Genomic DNA, 24,986 nt, shown 5'->3' with positions numbered 1-24,986 from the left:
TAATTTTTGCCAAGATGGTGGCGACATCGCCGAGTCCTCCTAGGGCGGTGCTGTTGGACAGATGTTTCAAGCATTTGGACCCAGTGCCAAAGGACCGGGTTTCCAAGTCACGATATTGGATTTGGAGGGAAACCTGCACGTATGCGACCACAGCCCTTTCCTGATGGTGTGGGTCTCGGGTTTAAGAACTGCTATCAGACTAGCCTAGGGATGTAACTGCAGGGTATTTTGTTTAAGGCGCACACTGTAGCTACTGTGTGCTGATGGTGAAGGAAACAAATAGAATAGTTAATGGGGTGCCAATGAAGCACAGCTGTGTTGGATGGAGTTGAACTTGGTACTTGGATTTGAGTTGGTAACAATGCGCTCGCCCATACAAGTGGAAGGTATTCCACCGCTCCCTCTTTGTGCCGATTTGCAACATGGGGCATGAAAATGGCTTGATCGCGAACTGTGCCAAATCCAATGAAAGGGCATTGACCCAAAATGTTAACTTTCTTTCAGTCTGACCTGCTGAATAGCTTTCAGCACTTTCAATTTTAGATTTGCAAAACTTTCAATTTTAGATTTCCAGCACTTTAAAATGTTTTGTTTTGCTTACCCATTCTCCTATACCCACATTTCAAGGACAGTTCCTGACAACAACCAGGTAAATTGTTCCATCTAGAGGTGAATGGTCTTACCACCAAAGACATTCCTCTTATGTATTCAAAGACCAAGGCTGCACCTTCACTGTAACACGTTACACCTATCACATTCAGTATTATTGGGAGTCGAGATGCAGGCCTTCCTGTATTATTATTTATCGACATTAATTCGCAAATTACCAACCTGCATAGATCTGTTTCCTGCTGCCGATCAGAATACATGCAGCCCATATTTTCAGTTGCAGGTTTCCCCAGCTTAGGATGGAAGCTGATAAATTAGGCAGAATTCCCTTACATTTGTCACCTTTTGGTTCAATGGTGCACTATCAACTAACTATTCACTGTTAACAATGCATAACCAAAATGTTTGAGTACAACAACAAAGTATAGCTATATCCAACTCTTCAGTGGAAATCTCAGCTGAAGTAATTCTTGATCTAAATCTGCAGTCTCTGTACCCGTACTACAATCTGCTGACAATGGAGTGCTTAGACTTTAAAAAATAATCAATCTTCCAGTGGTTGGAAGCCTTGTCCATCTGTACAGGAAATCTTTTTGCAATCTGTTTCGCTTCTCCACTGGCGTTTCCCTTGGCAACAGCAGCATCACATCCAATGCCCTCTCGAGGAGACTCACTGAGCCTAAAGGCAGCTGTTTCAGGACTGAACTAAGGCAGCTTGCTGCTATGGTTACCTAATCTATCATTAAAGGTCTGTACTCATGACATGTCCCCTGCTCTTTTCACTTCAAATGAATGATATCAAATAATCAAAGAAAGCAATAATTGGGTAACAATCAATGCAGTCTAATTTGCCACATCATTGTTATGCAAAATTACTATGCAGAATTAAACAAAGGTTGATTTTATAAATAGCACTTACGAAGCTAATTGTATGATAGTAAACACTGTAGAGAATGTGCATAAATTTTAATCAAATGTCAGCTAACTCCAAGCCACATGGCCTTTTGCATTCAATTATTTCCAAAACAACACACTGAGAATCTGAAAGTTTGAATCCTGATTAGGGAGATTTTGCAATTGTTCAATTGATTCCAAAAACTCAATCGGACCTTTGTTGATCCACACCTCAAATCTACCAGCAGCCTTGGCTCTAATATGCTACATATTCTTAAACAACAAAAATATACTGAAAGCAAATTACCATCGACTCACACAAATCTATACATAAATAACTAAAACTCTTATCTTGTGCTCTTGCGGGGATTTTCTATTTGCGCAAAAACGGTAGTGATAGCGCTACGATTTTCGCCAGATTACTCACCGTTCAGAACCCATCAGGAAGCAAATTAATACACCGCCCCCTCCCCGGCAAAGAAAACGATGCAGTTGTCACAATACTGTATGACTTTACGCCTTTAGCTTCCAATTTCTTTGTGGTCTTAACAATCATTCAAATCAGTGCGACTCAGCATCTGATGACTCATCTTTTGATTAACACAGTACAAATTGAGAGTCTTATGGATTACCTTACTTGCTTTAATGCTTAATACTATTTAGGACAACACAGCCAACATAAAAATCAGCTTCAACATTTAATCCCCCATCCACTGGCTGGGCAACAGAATGTACTATTTACAAGGTGCTGTACAGCAACCTTCCAGGGCATTGTTCAACAGCACCACCTGGACACGAACCAAAAGGGTAAAGGCAACAGGTTCATCACCAATTACTGGTTTCCCGCCCTACGTAGAATATAATGAAATTATGACCAGCTTCATTATCAAAGTCCTTGAATGTCCCAGATAAGATATTGGAAATATTCTCCCCCCTCCCCCCCCCCTCTGAATTACACATATTAGGAAGGCACCAGGGTAATCAGGTCGACAATAAATCCTGTCCTGGTCAGAAATGACCAAATTCCTCTTATGAAAAAAAGTGGTTGCATTTTCAAGCATTAAGATACTCTGTACTGCAAAGCCAGTTTGCATTTCTGAAATAACAGGTGTGCTGCAGGAAGTGAGACTGCAACAAGGAATTTGCTCTGATATGATGTGCAATACGAGAGGCCATGGGCGTCAAATCTTCAGCTGCTCTGATGGAAAAGGGACTATGGGAGAGAATCCTCTTCCAAACATATAGCTATGGCAGGCGTTGCCAGAAATTAAAACAAGCAATGCAGTATTGCACTTTCAAGTGTTCAATCCGACCAACTGTATCACACCCCAAAATTGCCGTGCATTCAATTGCTTACTTATCACTGGTATAAACATCTCCAATTGTAACTAAACCATTACAAGCTCATCATCCAACCATATATACAGCATTTATCTTTGACTTCCATTTCCATGCCGCACAAATTAGGTGGTGACAGTAGCAATTAAGGAATACATTGAGTAACTGCAGGTCAATTGATGATGTTTAGCTCAAACACACTGCTGAATATAACAAACTGGGAAATCAATACAACTTCACTTTGGGTACGTAAACTAATTAAACGAAAAGAGATGTAATAAGGCAAGGAAGCAGATAAAGCTCAAAATTAGGATACTTATAATGTGGTTAAAAATAAGCAAGTTGGCATTGCATATGGAAGCCCTGAATATAAAATGACGAATTTAGTACAGCCATATTTGGTAGCATTGTGTACTTTTAGATGTTTAGTAAAATGGTACTGAAATATGTATTCATGAGAAAATACCAAGGATAATTGAAATAGCATTTCATTTTTAATTTCTTTAGCTGAAAAGATTAAAGGTTGATCTAAGGCATGAAAGATAAAGTTAAATACTAGGTGACTTCTGAAGAAGTCTTATCAGCAAGCCTACCGACAGTACAGCAACAATTTCAGGAAAGCTCAGGGAAGAAATTGGACTGATTTTGCTGTAGGAATGGAGCAATTTCTGGAAAATGTACATTGAAGTCCAATAATACAAAAACTCCTGTCAGTCATTCCCTGCTGCTCGACAGGTTATACTGTTGTGTACCCTTCCCCAGTGTAACACATAGAATCAGTGAACCTATGCATGCACCAGATGTTTACAAGGAATTCAAGTCTTGAAAATCTGCATCTGTTGCCATAATTTTTTTATACCACAATTTACTGATTAGCAACACCTTGGACTCAAAGTCTAATTTCATGGCCTTTCCAACAAATACTACTGAATTCAATGTTCTGTTAGTTTAGTTTACAAAAATCTTAAATTTCAACTTTTCCCTTCATCTCACATATGTTTGTAATTTTATTTTACATCCACAGTAAATCACAATTATATGAGAATTCTTCAATGTGACCAGCCACACTCTGCTCAGTGATTTTGCAATTAATGAAAACTAGTTGACCTTTGAAATTAAACTCCCAACAACAACCGCCACATTTTATTTGGAGAAGGCAACGGCAGAATTGGCAAAATGCATGCTTGCCTGGCGTGCATAGCCTAATGTTGTGCACGCCATACGCAAGTTGTGCATACCAAACTTATTCTATTTGATCTTATTTGATTGTGCACGCCAGGTCGATTATATTCGTCGAAACAGGGCGGACCACGTGAAGGTTGCGATCTCCCACCCCCTTGCCTGACTCGGTGACATCATTTAAAGCTGAATCGGATGTTTGTGGTGAAATTCATTGACTTACATGGACCTAATGCAGGCAAATGGGATTAGTGTGGTTGGGTAAAAATATTGGCATGATTGTGGTGGGCCAAAGGGCCATTTCTGTGTATACAACGTTATGACGACTATTGGATTCTCTCATTGTAAATGGAACCACAACCAGGTTTTGTTGCTTCTTGCCTTTTTTTGGGGTGGGTGGGTGGGGGAGAATTGAATCATAAGAGTCATACAGCACTGAGATAGGCCCTTCAGCCCATCTTGCCCATGGTGGGCACGATGCCCTGTTTACTCCTGCGATCGTTCCATATCCCTCCCTATTCATGTACCTGTCCAAATGACTTTTAAATGTTTATAGTTCCTGCTTCAACTACCTAATTTGGCAGCTCTTTCCTTATACCCACCACCCTTTGCGTGAAAAAATGTCCCCTCAGATTCCTATTAAATCTTTTCCCTCTCGTCTTAAACCAATATTCTCTGGTTCTCGATTCTCCTACGCTGGGTAAAAGATTATGCATCTACCCTATCTATTCCCCTCAATCTTATACACCTCAATAAGAAAACACCTTATCCTCCTGCACCAATGAATACAGTCCTGGCCTGTCCAATTTCCCCAACAACTCAGGCCCTCAGCTCCTAGCAACATACTCGCATTCAGCTTGACAGCATATTTCCTATAGCAGGGTGACCAAAACTGAACACAATACTCCAACTGTGGCCTCACCAGTGCCTTGTACAGTTGTAACATAACATCCAAACTTCTATACTCAAAACCCTGACTAATAAAATCCAATGTGCCCAAAGCCTTCTTGACTTGGAAATAAAACATTCCTGTTTTTGATCCCAACACGAGTTTGTGTGGAGCCATCTTTCTCCATCTAATATGTGCTAGCTTTACTTATATCGTAAGTAGACGCATATCAAAACATCTACTTATGACGACACATTCAAAGAACATGTATCTGCACTCCTACATACCTCTACCCTGCCATTTACTGTGAAGGTCCTATGAGGGTTAAGACATCCCAAAATGCAACGCTTCACATTTATTGGCTTTAAACTCCATTAACTATTCCTCTGTCCACTTGCCCAACTGATCAAGATCCTGCTGCAACCTTTGATAACCATCTTCGTTGTTACTAATCATGTCTTGACCATTCTGATCCAAATCATTGATAAAGATGACAAGCACTAATGGATCCAGCACCAAACCCTCAGGTATACCACTAGTTACAGGCCTCCAGTCCATAAACAAGTTTCCACCATCGTCCTCTGATTCCTTCAATGAAGCCAATTTTCTATTCAGGCAGCTAGCTCTCCTTGGATCCCATGCGATCTAACCTTCCAGAACAGTCTATAATGCGGAACCTTGTCAAATGCCTTGCTGAAATCTATATATACAATGTCCACAGCTCTGCCTTCATTAACCCTTTTGATTACATCCTCAAATAACTCAGATTCGTCAGACACGATTGCCCACGTCCCCAAACGCGCCGACTATCCCTAATCAGCCCTAGTCTATCTAAATGCATGTATATCTTATCCTTCAGAATATCCTCTAGTACCTATCAGACCACAAATGTTAAACTCACTGGCCTACAGTTCCCAGGCTTTTTCCTTGTAGCCCTTTGTAAATAAAGGCACATTTGCCACCCTCCAGTCTTCCGGCACCTCACCCATATTTATTGATGACTCATAAATCTCAGCCAATTTGTTTTAACACGGTAAAATTAATATTTTAATTTCAAATCTAACTGTATCACTGCATGCTTTCAGAGGTGGAAAAGGACAATATTAGATAAATGGCATTAGTGAGGCAGAGATATGAATTTGTACTCACTGCAAGATTATATCGTTGTTACAAACAGGCCAAGTTTAGGCTAGGCAAGAACCTTAATAGAATGTACCACTTTCTCCTGACCAGTACTCCCCCTCCCCCACACCCCAACGACCATCGAGAACTCAAATCAACTAGTTCCCAATGTTTTTCCAGTAGTTTTATTTAAACACTTACTGTGGCTGTAATGTTTTGTAGTCAGGGATTTCAATTTTTTTCTTTCTGAAGAAAAACCAATAGATTGCAAATCCAGCAATAAGAGTGAATAGAAAGATGTCCAACGTACTGAAGAACGGCTCTTCCACTACTACGGGAGACTCAGCAGCACTGTCCGCTGTGGGCGCAGTAATCTCCGCTTCGAAAGAATCCATGCTCCTCACTAACAAGGCTTGCTAAAAGAAAAACAAAGATTATTGGTCTTGGTAAAATTGAAAGCAGCAACAGTTTGCTTAACTACAACAACCCAGATCAACAAATAGCATTCCCAGATAGGACTTTAATGTTGGATGATGTGAAATACTTTAGAGATACAAGTTGTTCAAGATCGAGACAAAGCTATCAAAAACATGTGTGGAAACTGAATGCCCACTACCATTGAGAGCCATCACACGTGTGCGTGTGTGTGATGAGATTTAGAAAACGCCGCAACATTTGACCCAGGGTTTGTTCAACCATTCAATCAGATTGTGTGTGTTCTTTATCTCATCACCATTTACATTTCAAATGACAAAATACACAATGATTTGTCCATTTGAATGGTTTAAGTATAATTGGGAACATTCTGTGATCTGTATCATGAAAGCCTGTTGCCATTTTAGCTACAAAGCCAATGTTCATAAATGGTTAATGGAAACCTACGTGGAAAAATTATTCTACATTTTTTCAGATTATGCCATTTAGTTTCACAACTGGGATATGCTCCAATGATTTGGCAGATAATATTCGGTGCACGTAGTTAGTTGCTGATTCTCACTTTCTCATTTAACGGATGTGTTACGCTTCCGAATGTTTGGGAGATATCCAATTCCCTCTGATGGCCTGTCGATGTGGGTGTAAATGAGAGATTATCGCGATCTCAAATTTATCATCTCCAAGCACTCATGTTAGCACACTAGAATGTAGGTCACTGGCTCGGAACAGAAAGGCAGTCTCGCACTAGCACCATTGACCTCTTTCAACTTCACCAATGAACACTAAAGGGCAACTCTGACACCTCGCCGATTACCTAACCAATTCATTAACACCATCATGCACACCAGGTACAGTACCCTGGTTAAGGCCCAAAAGCCAAAAATATTCCCAGTATATGCTGTAAAATTGAAAAAAATCAAAGGCGATTAAACGAGAGAAATCAAAGAGTAAACGAGAGAACATTGTTCCCAGGGACTAAACAATGGGTACACAAAGGACAATTGTGCCATATTGATAAGTTTTCAGCAATTTAAATGTTTTTTTACAATTGCAGTGAACTTGATTGAAATTTACTCCATGACATCTTTTTAAAGAACAAATTAAAAATCTGGCCTATCTATGAAATCACATCAAATAGTCCACACAATCCTGCACTAAAATCCAGGGCTGTGGATTCTGAGTCGGAGTCATTGAGCAGAGCAATTTTGGTGCTGCTGGAGTCGTGAGTCAGTAAAAAAGTCCCGACTCCGACTCAGACCTCAACATAAATTTCAGAAACTACGTAAATCAGAAAAAAATTGTCGATACAAACCATAATTTCTACTTTCAGTGGGATGATTGACATAATATTCTAGGTTAAAAGGTTAGTAAGGGGTTGGGTAATGAAGGAAAAGGGTTAGGGTTCATTTAGGTAAAAGTATAGTAAACACCAGCTAACTTAAACTAACGGTGGGCTGCGTTCCCTTGACCCCCCTCCCCTTTAACTTAACCTAAACTAACAGGGGGGGGGGGGGGGGGCTGTGTCCCCTTGACCCCCCTAATCCCTTAAAATAAATTTCCTCAAATTATTTAACTATTACCAATGAATAGAGACTACTGACGTGAGTTAGTAAAGGTAAGTAAAGTATGTCAGTTCTTCCCCCCGTATTTACTGTACTTTAACTTCGTATTTTGTGATATATAAAAGTTGTTAATAATTTTATTTCAAGAATAAACAATAAAAAAGCCACCAGAGCATAGCTACAACCATTAGACTCAAAACATTAAGGACACGAGTTTAAAGGGTAGCCTGATGATTCATGTAGTTCTTATGAAATACCATCTTGTGTAATGTGGTCATAGCAGATTAGAATTATTATACCTAGAGGTCGGTGTCGGATACACAAGAAATCAAGGTGTCGTAGTTATGCGTTTTGGGTATCGACTCCATAGCCCTGCTTAAATCCCAAGCATACCAAATTAAAGGAGTTTTATTATACAAAGGGAATGCCTTCCTTCTGGCATTCTAAAGGTCTGCAGTGAAAGCAGTTGGAATACAGCAAAGACACAAGCAGCTCACATATGTCCTTTGATGCAGAGAAACCGTTGCATAGCACTTGGTTAAGTATACACGCAGGATGACCTTCCATTTGCATTTGTTTGGGATAGTCCCAGTAAAAATCCGTTCCCGACTCCATGCTGAACAAACCTTTGGCCCAGAGCACACAGGAACATTGCTGTCCTTCAGTCATGATGTAGCCCTGAGCAAACAATATTGACTTATGCAACTGAACTGAATTATAAAACTGGGTGAGTGATCATGGAAGCAACAGAAGAATGGGAAGTGAGTAAGTAGTGCAGTGCCAGCAGCAAGTAGTGAATACATTTAGTTTAGTTCAGTTTAAAGATACAGTGCGGAAACAGGCCCTTTGGCCCACCGAGTTCACTCCAACCAGCGATCCCGCACATTAACATTATCCTACACACACACTAGGGACAATTTACAATTTTACCAAGCCAATTAACCTACAAACCTGTATGATTTTGGAGTGTGGGAGGAAACCGGAGCTCCTGGGGAAAACCTGCGCAGGTCACGGGGAGCACATTCAAACAGCACCTGTAGTCAGGATAGAACCCGGGTCCCTGGCGTTGTAAGGCCGCAACTCAACTGCTGCATCACCGTGCCGCTCGTGTTAAAATTATTTTAAAAAGATGCTAGTAGTGTTTAAGTTTCCTTAAATCCCCATAGTATATCATTAAATCCCCAGGTATATCATTGGACGTCGTAGAAAACTAGGTAAGAAATTGCTGGGTTCCTGGCAGAAATATTTGCATCATCTTCCGCCATGAGAAAGGTACCAAAATATTAGAGGATAGCTAATGTTGTACCTTTATTTAAGAAGGGTACAAGGATAAGCCAGGGAACTGCAGGTTTGTAAGCCTGACATCAGTGATGGGTTAGATCTATTGGAAGGAATTATATGAAACATATAAGATTGTTAAGGGTTTGGACACGATAGAGGCAGGAAACATGATCCCGATGTTGGGGGCGTCCAGAACCAGGAGCCACAGTTTAAGAATATGGGGTAAGCCATTTAGAACTGAGACGAGGAAACACTTTTCGCACAGAGAGTTGTGAGTCTGTGGAATTCTCCGCCTCAGAGGGTGGTGGAGGCAGGTTCTCTGGATGCTTTCAAGAGAGAGCTAGATAGGGCTCTTAAAGATAGCAGAGTCAGGGGATCTGGGGAGAAGGCAGGAACGGGGTTCTGATTGGGGATGATCAGCCATGATCACATTGAATGGCGGTGCTGGCTCGAGGGGCCGAATGGCCTACTCCTGCACCTATTGTCTATTGTATAGCATTTACTACCATTTAGATAGGCAAGGACAGATTGGGATAGCCAGCATGGTTTTGTGCATGGGAAATCATTTTTCAAGATTATTTTTTTGCAGATGTCAACAAGAGTAGTGATGGGGGCAGGGTGATGGATGTTATTCATCTGAACTTTAGCAAGGGCTTTGACAAGGCAATTGGCAAGGTGCCAAATGGCAGGCTAGTCAAGAAGATTAGATCACATGGGAACCCAGATGTGCGAGCCAACTGCATTCAAAAGTGAGCTGTGAGCCCTGTACTTTTAAACAGGTCAAAGTGCAATGACCTGTACATTAATGACGAAAGCAGCCATTTAGTCACCATAATTTTCTTTTTATTTGCGTAGGGCCTTGCTTCACCCATTTGGCATTGACAGCAATTTAAAAATTACACTTTTGCCAAAAAAGTAGTTAGGATATGCAGAGGTGTTGAAAGGTGTTGTGTAAACCTTGTTTTTTTTAAAAAAATATAAATGCAAGACCAATTATTAAGCCAAAACCTTGAATTACGCCAAAGCAATCGACCACATACTGCTCATTGTGACAGGTTCAATAACTACTCAGTGCAGAGCCAAGCAGTTTAGAATCGCAGGAGTCATTCCTCATTTAGGATGCATGGGCAATTTCAACACCTGACACAACATTGTGGAGGCTTTGGTCAGTGAAGCACTTTAAAAAAGAAAAGAAAAAGATACATTAGGATTGACAGAGACAGCAAGAGACATTTTATTCATGAATAAATTTGGAGGTGGAAAACTGCAACATTTTACAATAAATAGAAAATAAATGTAGTGAACCAGTCACTCGCATTCTAGGCACAGATTTGTTCTGTGGCTAGGATGTGAGCATTTCATCACTATTGCAAACAAAATGACAGTGCACAATTTCAAAATGCTTTTGAATAAGAGGATGAACCTTTCTAACACTTTCCAACCTTGAGCTCCTGCATGGTTGAGATTTTATAACTTTATTATTAAAGGGGTGTTAACATGTATGCATTTAGAAAGCAATGCCTCCAATAAAGAAAGGCATATTAATCAAACGATCCAATTAGTCTGTTGGACTGTCTCAAATTCTTAATTCACTAAGCAAGTCGTCCCCGGTTTAACTAACCAAATTTGCCCGTTTCAAGAGTTAAATTCCATCTGTTATTCCTGGGCCTCCTTCCCCAGTTCATCTTAGATAACTTTCTTCACCGTCCTTCACTGTCCACTACACCACCAATTTTGATGTCACCCACAAACCTATTAACTATGTTAGCATGAGCAAAAAAACAAGTGCTGGATGAGCTCAGCAGGCCAGATAGCATCTGTGGAGTGAATGGTCAGATGACACTCTTCAGACTGGTGTAGTGGGGAGAAAATGGAAGGGAGATGGGGAGGCGGGGCAGTGCCTGGCAAATGATAGTTGGATACAAGTGACGGAGATGGAGAAAGTAAGTGACGAAGGCTAGAGATGAAAAGGAGTCAAAAGGGTGTCAGATAAGGAAATAGGATGAGTGAAATGGAAAGCCAGAGACAATGATAAAAGGTGAAACAGGACTCGGGGATGGGAGATGAATGTACGAAGAGGAACTGAGCAAGGTGATAGGACTGCTTATTTAACTCCACATTCCCATATTGACGTTTCTGTCCTTGGCCTCCTTCATTGCCAGAACAAGGCCACACACAAACTGGAGAATTAGTACCTAATTTTCCTCTTGGGTAGCTTACATCCCAATGGCATTCTCCAATTTCAAGTAATACTTCATCCCCCCTTTTAATGTATCCTGTCATGGTGTCCACTCATTTCCAACCTTTCTGTCACCTGCTCGTTTCCCCTTCTTTGTACACTTGTCTCCCATTTCCCATTTATCCACCCTTCCCAATCCCCTTCTACCCATTTCCCTCCCGCCAGCTTTACTTTTCACTCCTCCTCCTTTCCCCTTATCAGAAACATTTGTCTCCTTTTCATCTGTAACCTTTATCCCTTATTCTACCTACCAATAACCCCCCCTCCCCCTCACCTGTATCCACCAATCACTCTGCCAGGCTTTGTCCTGTCCCAGCTTTTTGCAGCTTTCTCCTTCTACTCCAATCAGTTTGAAGAAGGGTCCTGACCTGAAATATCGTCTGTCATTCCCTTCACAGATTCTGCCTGACCTGGTGAGTTCCTCCATCACTTTGTTTTAAATGAATGTTGCCAGTGCACAAACAGGTACCTAAAGCCTAACTCCGTTAGGCTTTAGGTACTTGGCCGTGGTGAATTTCCAAGTAGATCTGTTCAGCTATTTGGGGGAAAAGAAAATCACCGACAGACAAGTAAACCCTAATGAAAAGTAAATTTAAAGAGAAGTGAAGACAGCCTGTGTCTCTGGATGTCAGTTGCTTATTGCCCTCTTTCTCAAACATCATGCAGTTGTCTGGAGGGGCCTGTACATGATAATCTGCCTGCCCTGCAATTGTAACAGCATTGCTCTACAAGACAAGACAGGAAGGATAGGAGTTTTCCATTTAGCCTCTCACAATTTCAAATGGTGATTTGTGACCCAATTACATTATTCTTTCCACATTACTCAAAGTAAATACAATTCTCTCAAATACCAATCTACCGAGCATCAGGTTCAAATTGGAGAATAGGGCATTTCCAAATAACATTCCAGAATGACAAGGGTCTAATTTTTTGTCTTTCCGACAGCTCTAGATTCGTCAGGCTATCAAAATTGTTTAATTGTTTTCCACCACTCCCAAGTTTTCCTTTTCTTAAAAAATTAACTTCACTTTCAAAAGTCCAGGTAATAAAAGCCAATCCCCCTCCCACCCCCACAATTCAATCCTGTCGCGTTTAGATAGCTTTGGGTAAATTTGATCTCAATTCGCTCCAGGTTTACCCACTATGTATAGCAGTACACCTACTATCACTCTCACTTGGCCATTGATACTTGAGGAATGCATCAGATGATATTCATTGAACCTACATTGTAAGGACGTCAATGTTCAAGGATGGGGAAGAAACGGCTCAGTGAAAAAAATCTGCAGATTACAAAGCCGAACCTGTCCATCAAGCACTTTTAAATACACCATCAGTAATTAGTTTTCTTAACTCTGCGAAAAAAAAAGCTCCCTCAGCATTCAACTCAATTTGTACAAGAATCTGACTGGCACTGAGCTGCTTTTCAATGTTGTGATAATTGTAACCACAAGCCTTGTTATCATATACAACACCTAATAAAATAGAATTTTGCAATATTTATAATGCAGTTATCCCAAATATCATACTCATTGCGTTTATTGCTCGCCCTGCCTTTATACCCACATATCTTATAATCTTGCACAACCAATCTGAAAGTCAATGTTGCAACCTTTTCCCTCAACGCCCACTGCATGTTAATCTGAGAAATTACAAAGTAGCATGAATCAGCTTTTTAATGAAATACTATTTACTGATTTACCAATCCACAGGCTTCTGAAGAAACAAATTTCCAAGGACATATTCTTATGGCGTATTCTTAAATTTCATTTTAGTTGAGAACACAGCACAAGTGCTAGCCTCGAATGAGAATTACACACAACTTCAACCCTAGAAACTTAAATATTTCCTTTTACCTGGAAACGGGAGAGGATGGAAGCCAGCACACAAAGTAAAATAGTATGGCTGCTATAGAAAATAAATCAAAACTATTAATGGAATGCAGTTTTTAGATGTTTAAGAAGGAACTGCAGATGCTGGAAAATCGAAGGTAGACAAAAATGCTAGAGAAACTCAGCAGGTGAGGCAGCATCTATGGAGCGAAGGAAATAGGCAACATTTCGGGTCAAAACCCTTCGGAATGGGAAGGGGAGTTGAAGTGCTGAGCCACCAGGAGATCAGGTTGGTTATTGCAAACAGAGCAGAGGTGTTCGACGAAGCAATCGCCAAGCCTACGCTTGGTCTCACTGATGTAGAGCAGCTGACATCTAGAACAGCGGATGCAATAAATGAGGCTGGAGGTGGTGCAGGTGAACCTCTGCCGCACCTGGAAAGACTGCTTGTCCTTGAATGGAGTCAAGGGGGGAGGTAAAGCGACAAGTGTAGCATTTCAGGCGGTTGCAAGGGAAAGTGCCCGGAGTGGGGGTGGTACGGGACAAATTGACCAGGGAATTCCCCTAACCTGCGCTAACCTGTCTTGAATATCTTGAACTTGGCTCAGCAAATATTGACACTGGGAATGGTGAGGGAGGAGGGGGGAGGGGGGAGAGAGGGAAAAGGAAAAGACAAAAACAATGCAAGATTTGCACAAAATGTGCAGACCCGAATGAGAACTTGCTTATTTTTTAAGCAACACTTCTTGAACAGAACAGATAACGTGCAAGTATACTGATATCTCAATCTCATTTCCAGTCCTCACACTTTCTTTTATACAACTAATGAATGTTTTGAAACATCATGCAAGCTTGTGTATTTAGATCTATGCAACAATTGAGGCTTCACAATTTTTAATAAATGTGTAGGAAAGAACTGCAGATGCTGGTTTAAATCGAAGGTAGACACAAAAAGCTGGACTAACTCATCGGGACAGGCAGCATCTCTGGAGAGAAGGATTGGGTGATGTCTCGGATCAAGACCCTTCTTCAGACTGAAGGGTCGCAACACGAAACGTCACCCATTCCTTCTTTCCAGAGATGCTGCCTGTCCCACTGAGTTACTCCAGCATTTTGTATCTACCTTCAATTTTTAATAAATCTATGTCCGCAAAGACCAGGGTAAAACATAGAATTATCTGAACAGATTAAAGGAAAGCGGACAACACAAATGGGATGGTAAAAGCAGTTGTATTGTTCAATACATCATGTTTTATATTTCATCACTACACCAAAACCTGCTGTCAATGATGCAGAGTTTTGTCCTGGATGGCCATGAAGTAACCTCTTTACAGAATGTATATAATTTTCCAACTCATTCTAGGTTGAATAAGACAAATAGGATTTGTGTGTTAAGGTGAATGACAACCTGGTGATGCTAGGAATGGGAAATTTTCCATCTAAACAGGAATAAAATATAACGATTACTGGTTCTGCCATAATGCTTCAATGTTCCTAAGAACCCTTACATTAAAGAAAATCACAGTACAAAACAATGCCAACAGGAAAAACGGTTAGACAATAGACAATAGGTGGGGGAGTAGGCCATTCAGCCCTTTGAGCCAGCACCGCCATTCACTGTGACCATGGCTGATCATCCACAATCAGTACCCCATTCCTGCCTTCTCCCCATATCCCTTGACTCCACTATCTTTAAGAACTCTATCTAAAGCCCCTGTCCCACTTAGGCGATTTTTTCAGCAACTAGGCTGTTTTCACATGGTCGCAGGGTGACGTCTGTAGTCCGCTCAAGTCTCCTAAAGAGTCATAATGTTTTTCTGGTTGCCGCTGGATTTTGAAATGTTCAAACCTTTTTGACGACTGTGGGTTTGACGTAGCTTGTCTTCTTCTGTTGCCGGTGCCGTCATAGGTTGTCGCCTGGAAGACGCAGGTTGTCGCCAGGTGACGTTGGTTGCCAGGTGCTGACGTTGGTTGCCATCAGGGTGCTGACTTTGGTGAATTCCAATGGCGACCACCTACATCAACAGGTACCGGCGACTGAAATGTCTTCAGTTGTCGCCAACAGAGTCGTTGCTTGTCGCGGGTGGACTTAGATTGACTGTGGTTGTCGTAGGTTGTCGCCTGTGTGGCCGTAGGATGTCGTAAGTGGACGTCCTGATCGGTCGCGGGTAGCTTGCCGTAGCTTGACGTCGACTCGGTGGTAGGTTGTTGTAAACAGTATTGTGGGGGGGGGGGGGGTGTCCAGTCGCCGCTTTTTCGGCGACCTGCTACAACTGTGACAGTCGCTGAAAAATTTGCCTAAGTGGGATAGGCCCTTTCCATTGAAAGCATCCAGAGAATTGGCCTCTGCTAACTTCTGAGGCAGAGACTTCCACAGATTCACAACTCTCTGAGTGAAAGAGTTTTTTCCTCATCTACGTTTTAAATGGCCCACCCCTTATTCTTAAACTGTTGTACCTGGTTCTGGACTTCCCCATCATTGGGAACATGTTTTCTGCCTCTAGCCTGTCCAATCCCTTCATAGTCTTATATTTGACAGTACCGTCATCTCGGGAATTAACCTTGTGAACCTACGCTGCACTCTTGTCTATAGCAAGAATGTCCTTCCTCAAATTGGGAGACCAAAACTGCATACAATACTTCAGGTGTGGTCTCACTAGGGCCCTGTACAACTGCAGAAGGACCTCTTTACTCCTGTACTCAACGTCTCTTGTTATGAAGGTTACACAGAAAAGCTGGAGAAACTCAGCGGGTGCAGCAGCATCTATGGAGCGAAGGAAATAGGCAACGTTTCGGGCCGAAACCCTTCTTCAGACTGATCAGGGGTGGGGGTGGGTGGGGACAAGAAAGGGAAAAGGAGGAGTAGCCGGAAGGCTGGAGGGTGGGAGGAGACAGCAGGGGAGCTGAGGAAGGGGAGGAGACAGCAAGGACTAACAGAATTGGGAGAAGTCGATGTTCATGCCCCCGGGGTGCAGACTCCCCAAACGGAATATGAGGTGCTGTTCCTCCAATTTCCGGTGCTGCTCGCTGTGGCCATGGAGGAGACCCAGGACAGAGAGGTCGGAGACGGAGTGGGAGGGGGAGTTGAAGTGCTGAGCCACCGGGAGGTCAGCTAGGTTATTGCGGACCGAGCGGAGGTGTTCGGCGAAACGATCGCCCAACCTCCGCTTGGTCTCACCGATATAGATCTGCTGACATCTAGAGCAGCGGACGCAATAGATGAGGTTGGAAGAGATGCAGGTAAACCTCTGTCGCACCTGGAACGATTGCTTGGGTCCCTGAAAGGAGTTGAGGGGGGAGGTAAAGGGACAAGTGTTGCATCTGCTGCGGCCGCAAGGGAAAGTGCCCGGGGAGGGGGTGGACCGAGAGGGAAGGGAAGAATTGACAAGGGAGTTATGGAGGGAGCGGTCTTTGCGGAAGGCAGATATGGGGGGAGATGGGAAGATGTGGCCAGTAGTGGGGTCACGTTGGAGGTGGCGAAACTGACGGAGGATTATTTTTTGTATGTGATGGCTGGTGGGGTGAAAGGTGAGGACTAGGGCGACTCGGCCCTTGTTGCGAGTGCGGGGATGGGGAGAGAGAGCAGTGTTGCGGGGTATGGAAGAGACCCTGGTGCGAGCTTCATTTATGGTGGAGGAGGGGAACCCCCGTTCCCTGAATAGTGAGGACATTTCAGATGTCCTGGTGTGGAACGCCTCATCCGTGGAGCAGATACGGCGTAGACGGAGGAATTGGGAGTAGGGGATGGAGTCCTTACAGGAAGCAGGGTGGGAAGAAGTGTAGTCCAGATAGCCATGGGAGTCAGTGGGTTTATAGTGTATGTCGGTTAGAAGTCTATCACCTGCAATGGAGATAGTGAGGTCAAGGAATGGTAGGGAAGTGTTGGAGATGGTCCAGGTGTATTTCAGTGCCGGGTGGAAATTAGTGGTGAAGTGGATGAAGTCAGTCAGTTGTGTGCGGGTGCAGGAGGTGGCACCAAAGCAGTCGTCGATGTAGCGGAGGTAGAGGTTGGGGATGGGGCCCTGGTATGTATGGAACAAGGATTGTTCGACGTAACCTACAAATAGGCAGGCATAGCTGGGGCCCATGCGTGTGCCCATAGCTACGCCTTGTATTTGGAGGAAGTGGGAGGAGTCGAACTCGAAGTTATTGAGGGGTTGTGATGAAGGCCAACATGCCATTACCTTTCTTCACTGTTTGCTGTGCCTGCATGCTTACTTAGTGATTGATGAACAAGTATCCCCAGATCCCATTGTACTTCCCCTTTTCCCAATTTGACACCATTCAGATAATAATCTTTCCTGTTTTTGCCACCAAAGTGGATAACCTCACATTTATCCACATTCTGTCTACTCGCCCAACCTGTCCAAGTCACCCTGCATCCTCATAGCATCCTCCTCACAGTTCACACTGCTATCCAGTTTTGTGTCAGCTGCAAATTTGCTTTCAGATTTGTATCAGAAGTGTATCAGATTTGCAATAACAAAGTCCCCCCACCCACCCAAGGATTTTAAAAAGTAAAGTAACAAGTAGAGGGATATTTATTTGCTACTGCAAGATAAAAATACTATTATTTTATTTTATTGTGTATCATTGCATGCGTGCCAATAGAAGCAATTGCTTGCCAATTTCACCTTTGTTAAAACTGATAGATTGTGTTCTGAAGAGACAAGGGTGCCTGATTACTGTGATAACTTTCATATCAGTTTCCAAAGTAACTTTTGAGGTGGTGCCCTAGTTCTCAATCGATATTGCGTGATAGCCAATTCATCCCCTGTACCTACGGATAGTACTATTAATTCATCAAATGCATCAGGATCCATTTCACAGTACTGAAACACTTATAACTATCTGCACCAGAATGGTGCTCAGAAACCTAAAGATGGGGGAAACAGTTCACCTTTAAATTATGACAAATTTCAATCCAGTGAACAAGAGGTTCCGTTGTTTTGAGTTGAGTCCGTGACAAGGTAGTTATAATGGGATTAAAATTAGTTTAAGCTGTAGGCATGTTATGGTTTGTCAGAGATCAGTCGAGGCACAGACTTGTACCTCTGTAGAGAAAAAAAAACAACCTCTTAAAACAGAAAAGAACTGTGGGATATATATTTACAATACGTCCTGTCAACAACAGGAAAGAATGGGCATCTTAATCTCATTCTATGGATAATGTGGGAAAGAAAGAAAGAAAATAACACAAAGGAAACAGAAAATACTCCCTGCCATAGTAGGCCATTCGGCCCTACGAGCCAGAACCGCCATTCAATATGATCACGGCTGATCATCGAAAATCAGTACCCCGTTTCTGCTTTCTCACCATATCCCTTGGTTCAGTTAACCCTAAGAGCTACATCAAACTCTCTCTTGAATACAGTCTGTCCACTTGCAGAACACTCTCATGTGTATATTACGCAACACTTTTTCCTTGACAAGCCAGATTTAGTTCCTCAGTCCCGTGACTTTGTCTGAAGAAGGGACTCGACCTGAAACATCACACATTCCTTCTCTCCAGAGATGCTGCCTGTCCTGCTGAGTTACTCCAACATTTTGTGCCGATCTTCGGTTTAAATCTGCAGTTCCTTCCTACACTAGTTTCTCAGTAATAAGTTGACTGCTTCAAGCAAGAGAGAACCCAATTGCCAAGTTAGAAGCTGATGTAAATTACAATGCTTACGTTGGTAGGTTCTGTTAGCTGTGTCAGTTATGCACATCCAAACCAAGACCACCTTTAAAAACAGAATGGAGAGTGCTGCACTCCACAGGGAGACTACATTACCATTGGCAACTAAGATGTATTTGCCAGATCCTGAGCTCAAATTTCTACTGGGCACTGACCTTTAGTTGCGAAACCACACAAGGAAATGAAATAACGGGAAATAATGCACAGCAGATGCAGGGATCTGGAGCAACAAAAAAAAAAACTGCTGGAGGAAGTCCAGTAACATTTGTGGCGTGGGCGAGGGATTGAGAAGCACACAACCAAGCGGCAGAGGGAAATAGAGCGAGAAAGAATAAAAATCGCAGGGGGAAGAGGCGAATTGAATGTCATACTCAAAATCCTGGCTGGGACTGAACTTCGAGGCCTGGAAATTGAGCTGGAAGCCACAGAGGTAAAGCCTGACCCAAATCGTTGATAATTCCTTCACCACCATCTGCATCCCCACCCACAACAAATGCTGCTCAACCTGCTAAATTCCTCCAGCAGTTTATCTTTTGCTGAATAAATAAACCACTGCAGTCAAGGTGGACCCTGGAGTGGCAGCCATTACTCATTGTTGTCTTCTTGGAAATCTTTATCTTTGAAGTTATGAATCATCTAATTCATACATGACTCGTGTCAAACTTTGTTTGATGAAAACCCTGTTAAGTGCTTTTGTAAATTTGATATTAAAGGTGCTAAATAAATCTTGTTCTGGGAGTTGAGCTTGAAAATACAAGCACATAGCTAAAGTTTAACTTGTACCTAGTAAATTATTCTAAATAATGTTGGCCTACTGTGTAAATAAATTGGGAAGATATCTATTTAAGTAGCACCGTGGTTCTTACCAATTACATAGGTCTTTTGGCTAACAGCAAAACATTAAAGGGCCTGTCCCACTGTACGAGGTAATTCAAGAGTTCTCCCGAGCTTTCCCCTGATTCGAACTTGAAGAATGTCCGTAGCGGGTCCGTAGGAGTTCGTGGACGTCTCGTAGCAGCTTGTACGAGTAACGGTAGGTACTCGGGAAATCAGGTAAACTCGTGACGTTTTTTCAACACTGTGAAAAATGTCCACGAGTAAAAAAATACTTGTGATGAAAAAAATTGTTACTTTTTACTCGTACGAGCCTCTTCGAGACATCCACGAACTCCTACGGACCCTCTACGAACATTCTCCGAGTTCGAATCAGGGGAAAACTTGGCTGAACTCTTGAATTACATCGTACAGTGGGACAGGCCTTTAAGGAACATGGCCCATTTAGTTAAACATATTCATTTAATCTACAAGCAAGATATGTTGGTTGCCGAGTTCTCCATTGCCTCCACAGATGCTGCCTGATCCACTAAGTTCCTCCAGCAGAATTTGCTCAAGATTCAAGCATCTTATTTCTTGTGACCCGTTAAAAATGTACAGAGCTGCAAATCAAATGTAGTCCAACTATTAGAGATCTTGTTACTCATTTGTATGAAATATTGATGCAACAATTCCTCAAATACTATATTTAACTCAAGTGCTGACGGGCTGATCAACTTTGCTGACAATATGCATTCTCTCCCAAGTAAACATCCACAAAATCACACTTTTCCAACAGAAAAGTCTGACAGAGTTCCTTTCAGAACAGTTCCATGGATAAAAGAGTTACCGGTAATAGGAATATTCAATGTCACTGCAGATCACACAAATGGAATTTGTATAATTCATTTGTAGCACCAAGTGCCCCAGGTCTCTTCAATAGACTTGTCAATATTCACTAATAACAAACTATTACATCAGCTGATAAAAAGGTTAAGAGTCTGAAGAACATGCCATTTACTTTCTTCACAGCCTACTGTACCTGCATGCTTACTTTCAGTGACTGGTGCACAAGGACATCCATGTCCCGTTGCACCTCCCCATTTCTTAATCTGACACCATTCAGATTATAATCTGCCTTCTTGTTCGTAAAGAATTACATGTCACCACTATGGCATTCAGGGACAATTTCCAGCAACACGTCTTCAAGCAAAAAAAAAAAGTGGAAATTTCAAACAATGAAACAAAACACGATCAAATTTCAAAGTTTTTTCGTTGATGGCAAAGATTAAAAAACTGACATTCAGTAAATTACAAATTAATGATCTCAAGGAATGGCAAATCAAACTTGACAAACTGAAAGGTTTACACATCTGTAACATCCAGTAAACCTTTGATCCATCATTTTGAATGTAATAAACCCTCACATTATGGAGAGATTACATTCCTAAAAAAATAATTCTGTAACTCGAAATCTCAACAAAATGACAAAGTTCGATATTTCTCTTTGCATTCTATGTTTAGTTATATTTTCTTCCATTCACAATTTTTAAAATATAGTTACGTGATGGGGAGAAATAGAATATTTAGTCTTTATCTCAAATTTGTGAATTCTGTAAAAGGAAAATTTCCAGCACATGAACTGTCACAACATGGGAGTGTCAGGTAGTTGAACTGATTGCAAGGCAGGACATGATGGGAATTTCAAGTAAGTTGGGAAATAATTGTGCAGTAATATCCAAAACATAAATGCAATTGTTTCTGTTAACTGGGATAAGGTTCTATAGTTTTGTAATTATTGAAGAGGCCGCAGAACAGACATCTTGTAAATACCTTTTTGCTATGATACCTTTTCAATGCAGTGACCATTACATTAACTTGTCTGTGCCTTGAAAAGACAAACACGAAATCCAGATCAACATGCCCATTATCAAATTGATAAACATTAGAAGGTATGCTTGCTGAGATGTTTAAGAGCTCTATCTAACTCTCTCTTGAAAGCATCCAGAGAATTGGCCTCCACTGCCTTCTGAGGCAGAGAATCTCACAGATTCACAACTCTCTGGGTGAAAAAGTTTTTCCTCATCTCCATTCTAAATGGCCTACCACTTATTCTTAAACTGTAGTCCCTGGTTCTGGACTCCCCCAACATCGGGAACACGTTTCCTGTCTCTAGCATGTCCAATCCTTTAATAATCTAATATGTTTCAATAAGATCTCCTCTCATCCTTCTAAATTCTAGAGTATACAAACCCAGCCACTCCATTCTATCAACATATAACAGTCCCGCCATCCCGGGAATTAACCTCGCTGTACTCCCTCAATAGCAAGAATGTCCTTCCTCAAATTTGGAGACTATTCATCATTGTTGAAAACATTAGCGACGTAGTGGTTACAGTAGTGGACGTAGTGGACAATGCATTTCGTTGTCTCTGTACTGTACACTGACAATGACAATTAAAATTGAATCTGAATCTGAAACTGGTGCTGGTTTCCAACGGGAACCGTGACAGACGCACCACATATCTCCGTCCACCAGTTCCTATGAACTTCCACCGCTGGAGGTATAGGATTTTGGTATGTGTGCTTTATCATCATTCCTTACAATGTTATGTACGACAGTGATCGCAACTTCTAGCGAGCCAACGGCCATCCACACTTCATTAGCTCATCCACCCTTTGACAGGTCTTGTTTTTGGTCCTGCTGGGGGTCCTTGGAAAACCAGGTGGGGGAGATTGTTTAGTCACCGATTATCTGACCATGGAGCAGGTAGCACGGGATCACATGGTACCCGTGGCGGGGGGAACTCCCGCCCGACCTGACCTTGCACACAATACTCTAGGTGTGGTCTCACTAGGGCCCTGTGGAACTGCAGAAGGATTTCTTTGCTTCAATACTCAACTCCTCTTGTTATGAAGGACAACATGCCATTAGTTTTCTTCACTGACTGCTGTACCTGCACGCTTACTTTCAGTGACTGATGAACAAGGACACCCAGATCTCTTTGTACTTCCTCTTTTCCCACCGACACCATTCAGATAATAATCTGCCTTCCTGTTTATGCCACCAAAGTGGATCACCTCGCATGTATCCACATTAAACGGCATCTGCCATGAATCTGCCCACTCACCCAACCTGTCCAAGTCACCCAGCATCCATATAAAATCCTCCCACAGTTCACACTGCCACGTAGCTTTGTGTCACCTGCAAATTTGCAAATGTTACTTTGAATCCTTTCATGTAAATCAGTGATGTATATTGTAAATAGCTGCGGTCCCCTTAATCACTACCTGCCATTCTGAAAGGGACCCGTTAATCCCATCTCTTTGTTTCCTGTCTGCCAACCAATTTTCTATCCATGTCAGTACCCTACCCCCAATACCATGTGCTCTAATTTTGCCCACTAATCTCCTATGTGGGACATTATCAAATGCTTTCCGAAAGTCCAGGTACACTACATCCACTGGCTCTCCCTTGTCCATTTTCCTAGTTACATCCTCAAAAAATTCCGGAAGATTAGTCAAGCATTAAACACTCAGTCTCTGGAATGAGCTGTCAGACAAAGTTACAGAAGCGACTTTTACCATTATGATTTCTACAAGACATCTGGATAGATATGGATAGCAAGGGTTTAGAGGGCTCTGGGCCGAATGCAGGGAAATGGGACCAACCCAAATTGGCAACTTGCTCACCAGGGAAAATTGGGCAAGAAGCATATTTACATGCAGACAACACTCCCAAGTATGTTGACTGTCAATTTGTTTTTCCTATTTCTCTCTGAAAGGAATCCACTTGCTTGGACCTCTGTTCCAGTTTACAGCTGGTTTCAAAGAGGCACACTATGAATTGGCAGTCACAGATTATAATCTACAAATATTAAGAATGTGTCTAGAACACCATTCTTTTGAAACCATCCGCACAATTAGATAAGGATCCAAAACAACTTTAATATTTTGCTTGAATGGACCTAGATGATCAAGCAAAACTGTTTTTCATGCCTGGGAAGGCTGAATAAGGTAATTGTCCCGCTAATCAACACGTCCAAAATAGGAGGTAGACACAAAATTCTGGAATAACTCAGCGGGTCTGAAGAAGGGTCTCGACCCGAAACGTCACGCATTCCTTCGCTCCAGACATACTGCCTGTCCCGCTGAGTTACTCCAGCATTTTGTGTCTACCTTCGATTTAAACCAGCATCTGCAGTTCTTTCACACACATCCTAATTAGGTACAGATCTCATTTTAGTTGTCACAAGGCGAAAACCTGAACTAATCAAAATAGGACAGGAATGTTCCAACATCCCCGGAACTCACCTGAGCAGCAAGTAGTTTGTGAGAGCTCAGAGTCACTCAGATCTGAAGTAGGCCCTTTTGGGAAACCAGAAGAACGAGAGCGCAGGTTGTCAAGTGCTTTGTTAAACAAACAATTGCCTGTTTCCTCCCCTTTCCAACCCCCTTCACACTACGGGGAGAAATTACTGGGGACCATTTTTACCTGGGCGACCCTTCTGGAACTACATGCAGCGGCCGGGACAAGAGGCTGAGAGCTGGAGCTGCCCTTCCGTCGCCAACCCGAGGATGACACTAGGGCTAGACACAAAATGCTGGAGTAACTCAGCGGGTCATGCAGCATCGTTGGAGAAAAGGAATAGGGGAGACCTTTCTTCAGACTTAGTCAAGGGAGAGGGAACCGAGAGATGTGTAAAAGTACATAGAACAAATTAATGATAGCTATGTTAAAAGATAGATCAAAGACAGAGGGGCTGCCGGACAGAGGGCAGAGCGGCGCCGGGTGCTCGGGCCTGACCGCGCCGTCTCACGGGCCTGGATGAGCGGTCAGGTGCAGCACCGTCAGCTGGAGCCTCGCACCCTCTCGCTGTAACGGCCGCTGGATTGAAGCGGTTGTCGGCGGCGCTCACCGTGAGGTGCTGAGGCGATGGATGGATGGCCGGGCGGGCGGGCGGCGGGAGCTCCGGGTCCCTGAAGCGATGGCCGGCAGTGCCTAGTGCGCGGGGTTGACGCGGTTGTCAGCGGCGCTCACCGTGAGGCGTCGATGGCCGGTCGGTCGGTGGGCGGAGCTCCGGCTCCGTGACGTCATTCACGGCCGGGCCAGCTC

The 24,986-nt window shown here is 42.6% G+C and overlaps 1 protein-coding gene across 4 annotated transcripts in view; it reads right to left on the bottom strand.

Moving 5' to 3' along the window:
- The window catches only part of LOC129710715 (NADPH--cytochrome P450 reductase-like), a 64,699-nt gene extending 39,713 nt beyond the window's left edge, over positions 1-24,986 (bottom strand). Inside the window, exons 1-2 of one of the 4 annotated variants that reach the window (XM_055657900.1) lie at positions 24,912-24,986; positions 6,233-6,447 (exon numbers count right to left, since the gene is read on the bottom strand). In XM_055657900.1, the coding sequence (XP_055513875.1) occupies positions 6,233-6,447; positions 24,912-24,968 (272 nt within the window). In that variant the 5' untranslated portion in view covers positions 24,969-24,986. Of the gene's footprint in view, positions 1-6,232; positions 6,448-24,184; positions 24,239-24,789 lie in introns of those variants that run through there. The other 3 variants (XM_055657901.1, XM_055657902.1, XM_055657903.1) reach the window with 3 other exon arrangements.

The sequence above is a fragment of the Leucoraja erinacea genome, chromosome 28 (genome assembly GCF_028641065.1).
Source record: "Leucoraja erinacea ecotype New England chromosome 28, Leri_hhj_1, whole genome shotgun sequence".
NCBI lineage: Eukaryota > Metazoa > Chordata > Chondrichthyes > Rajiformes > Rajidae > Leucoraja > Leucoraja erinaceus.
This window is presented reverse-complemented; position numbering and strand designations above follow the sequence as displayed.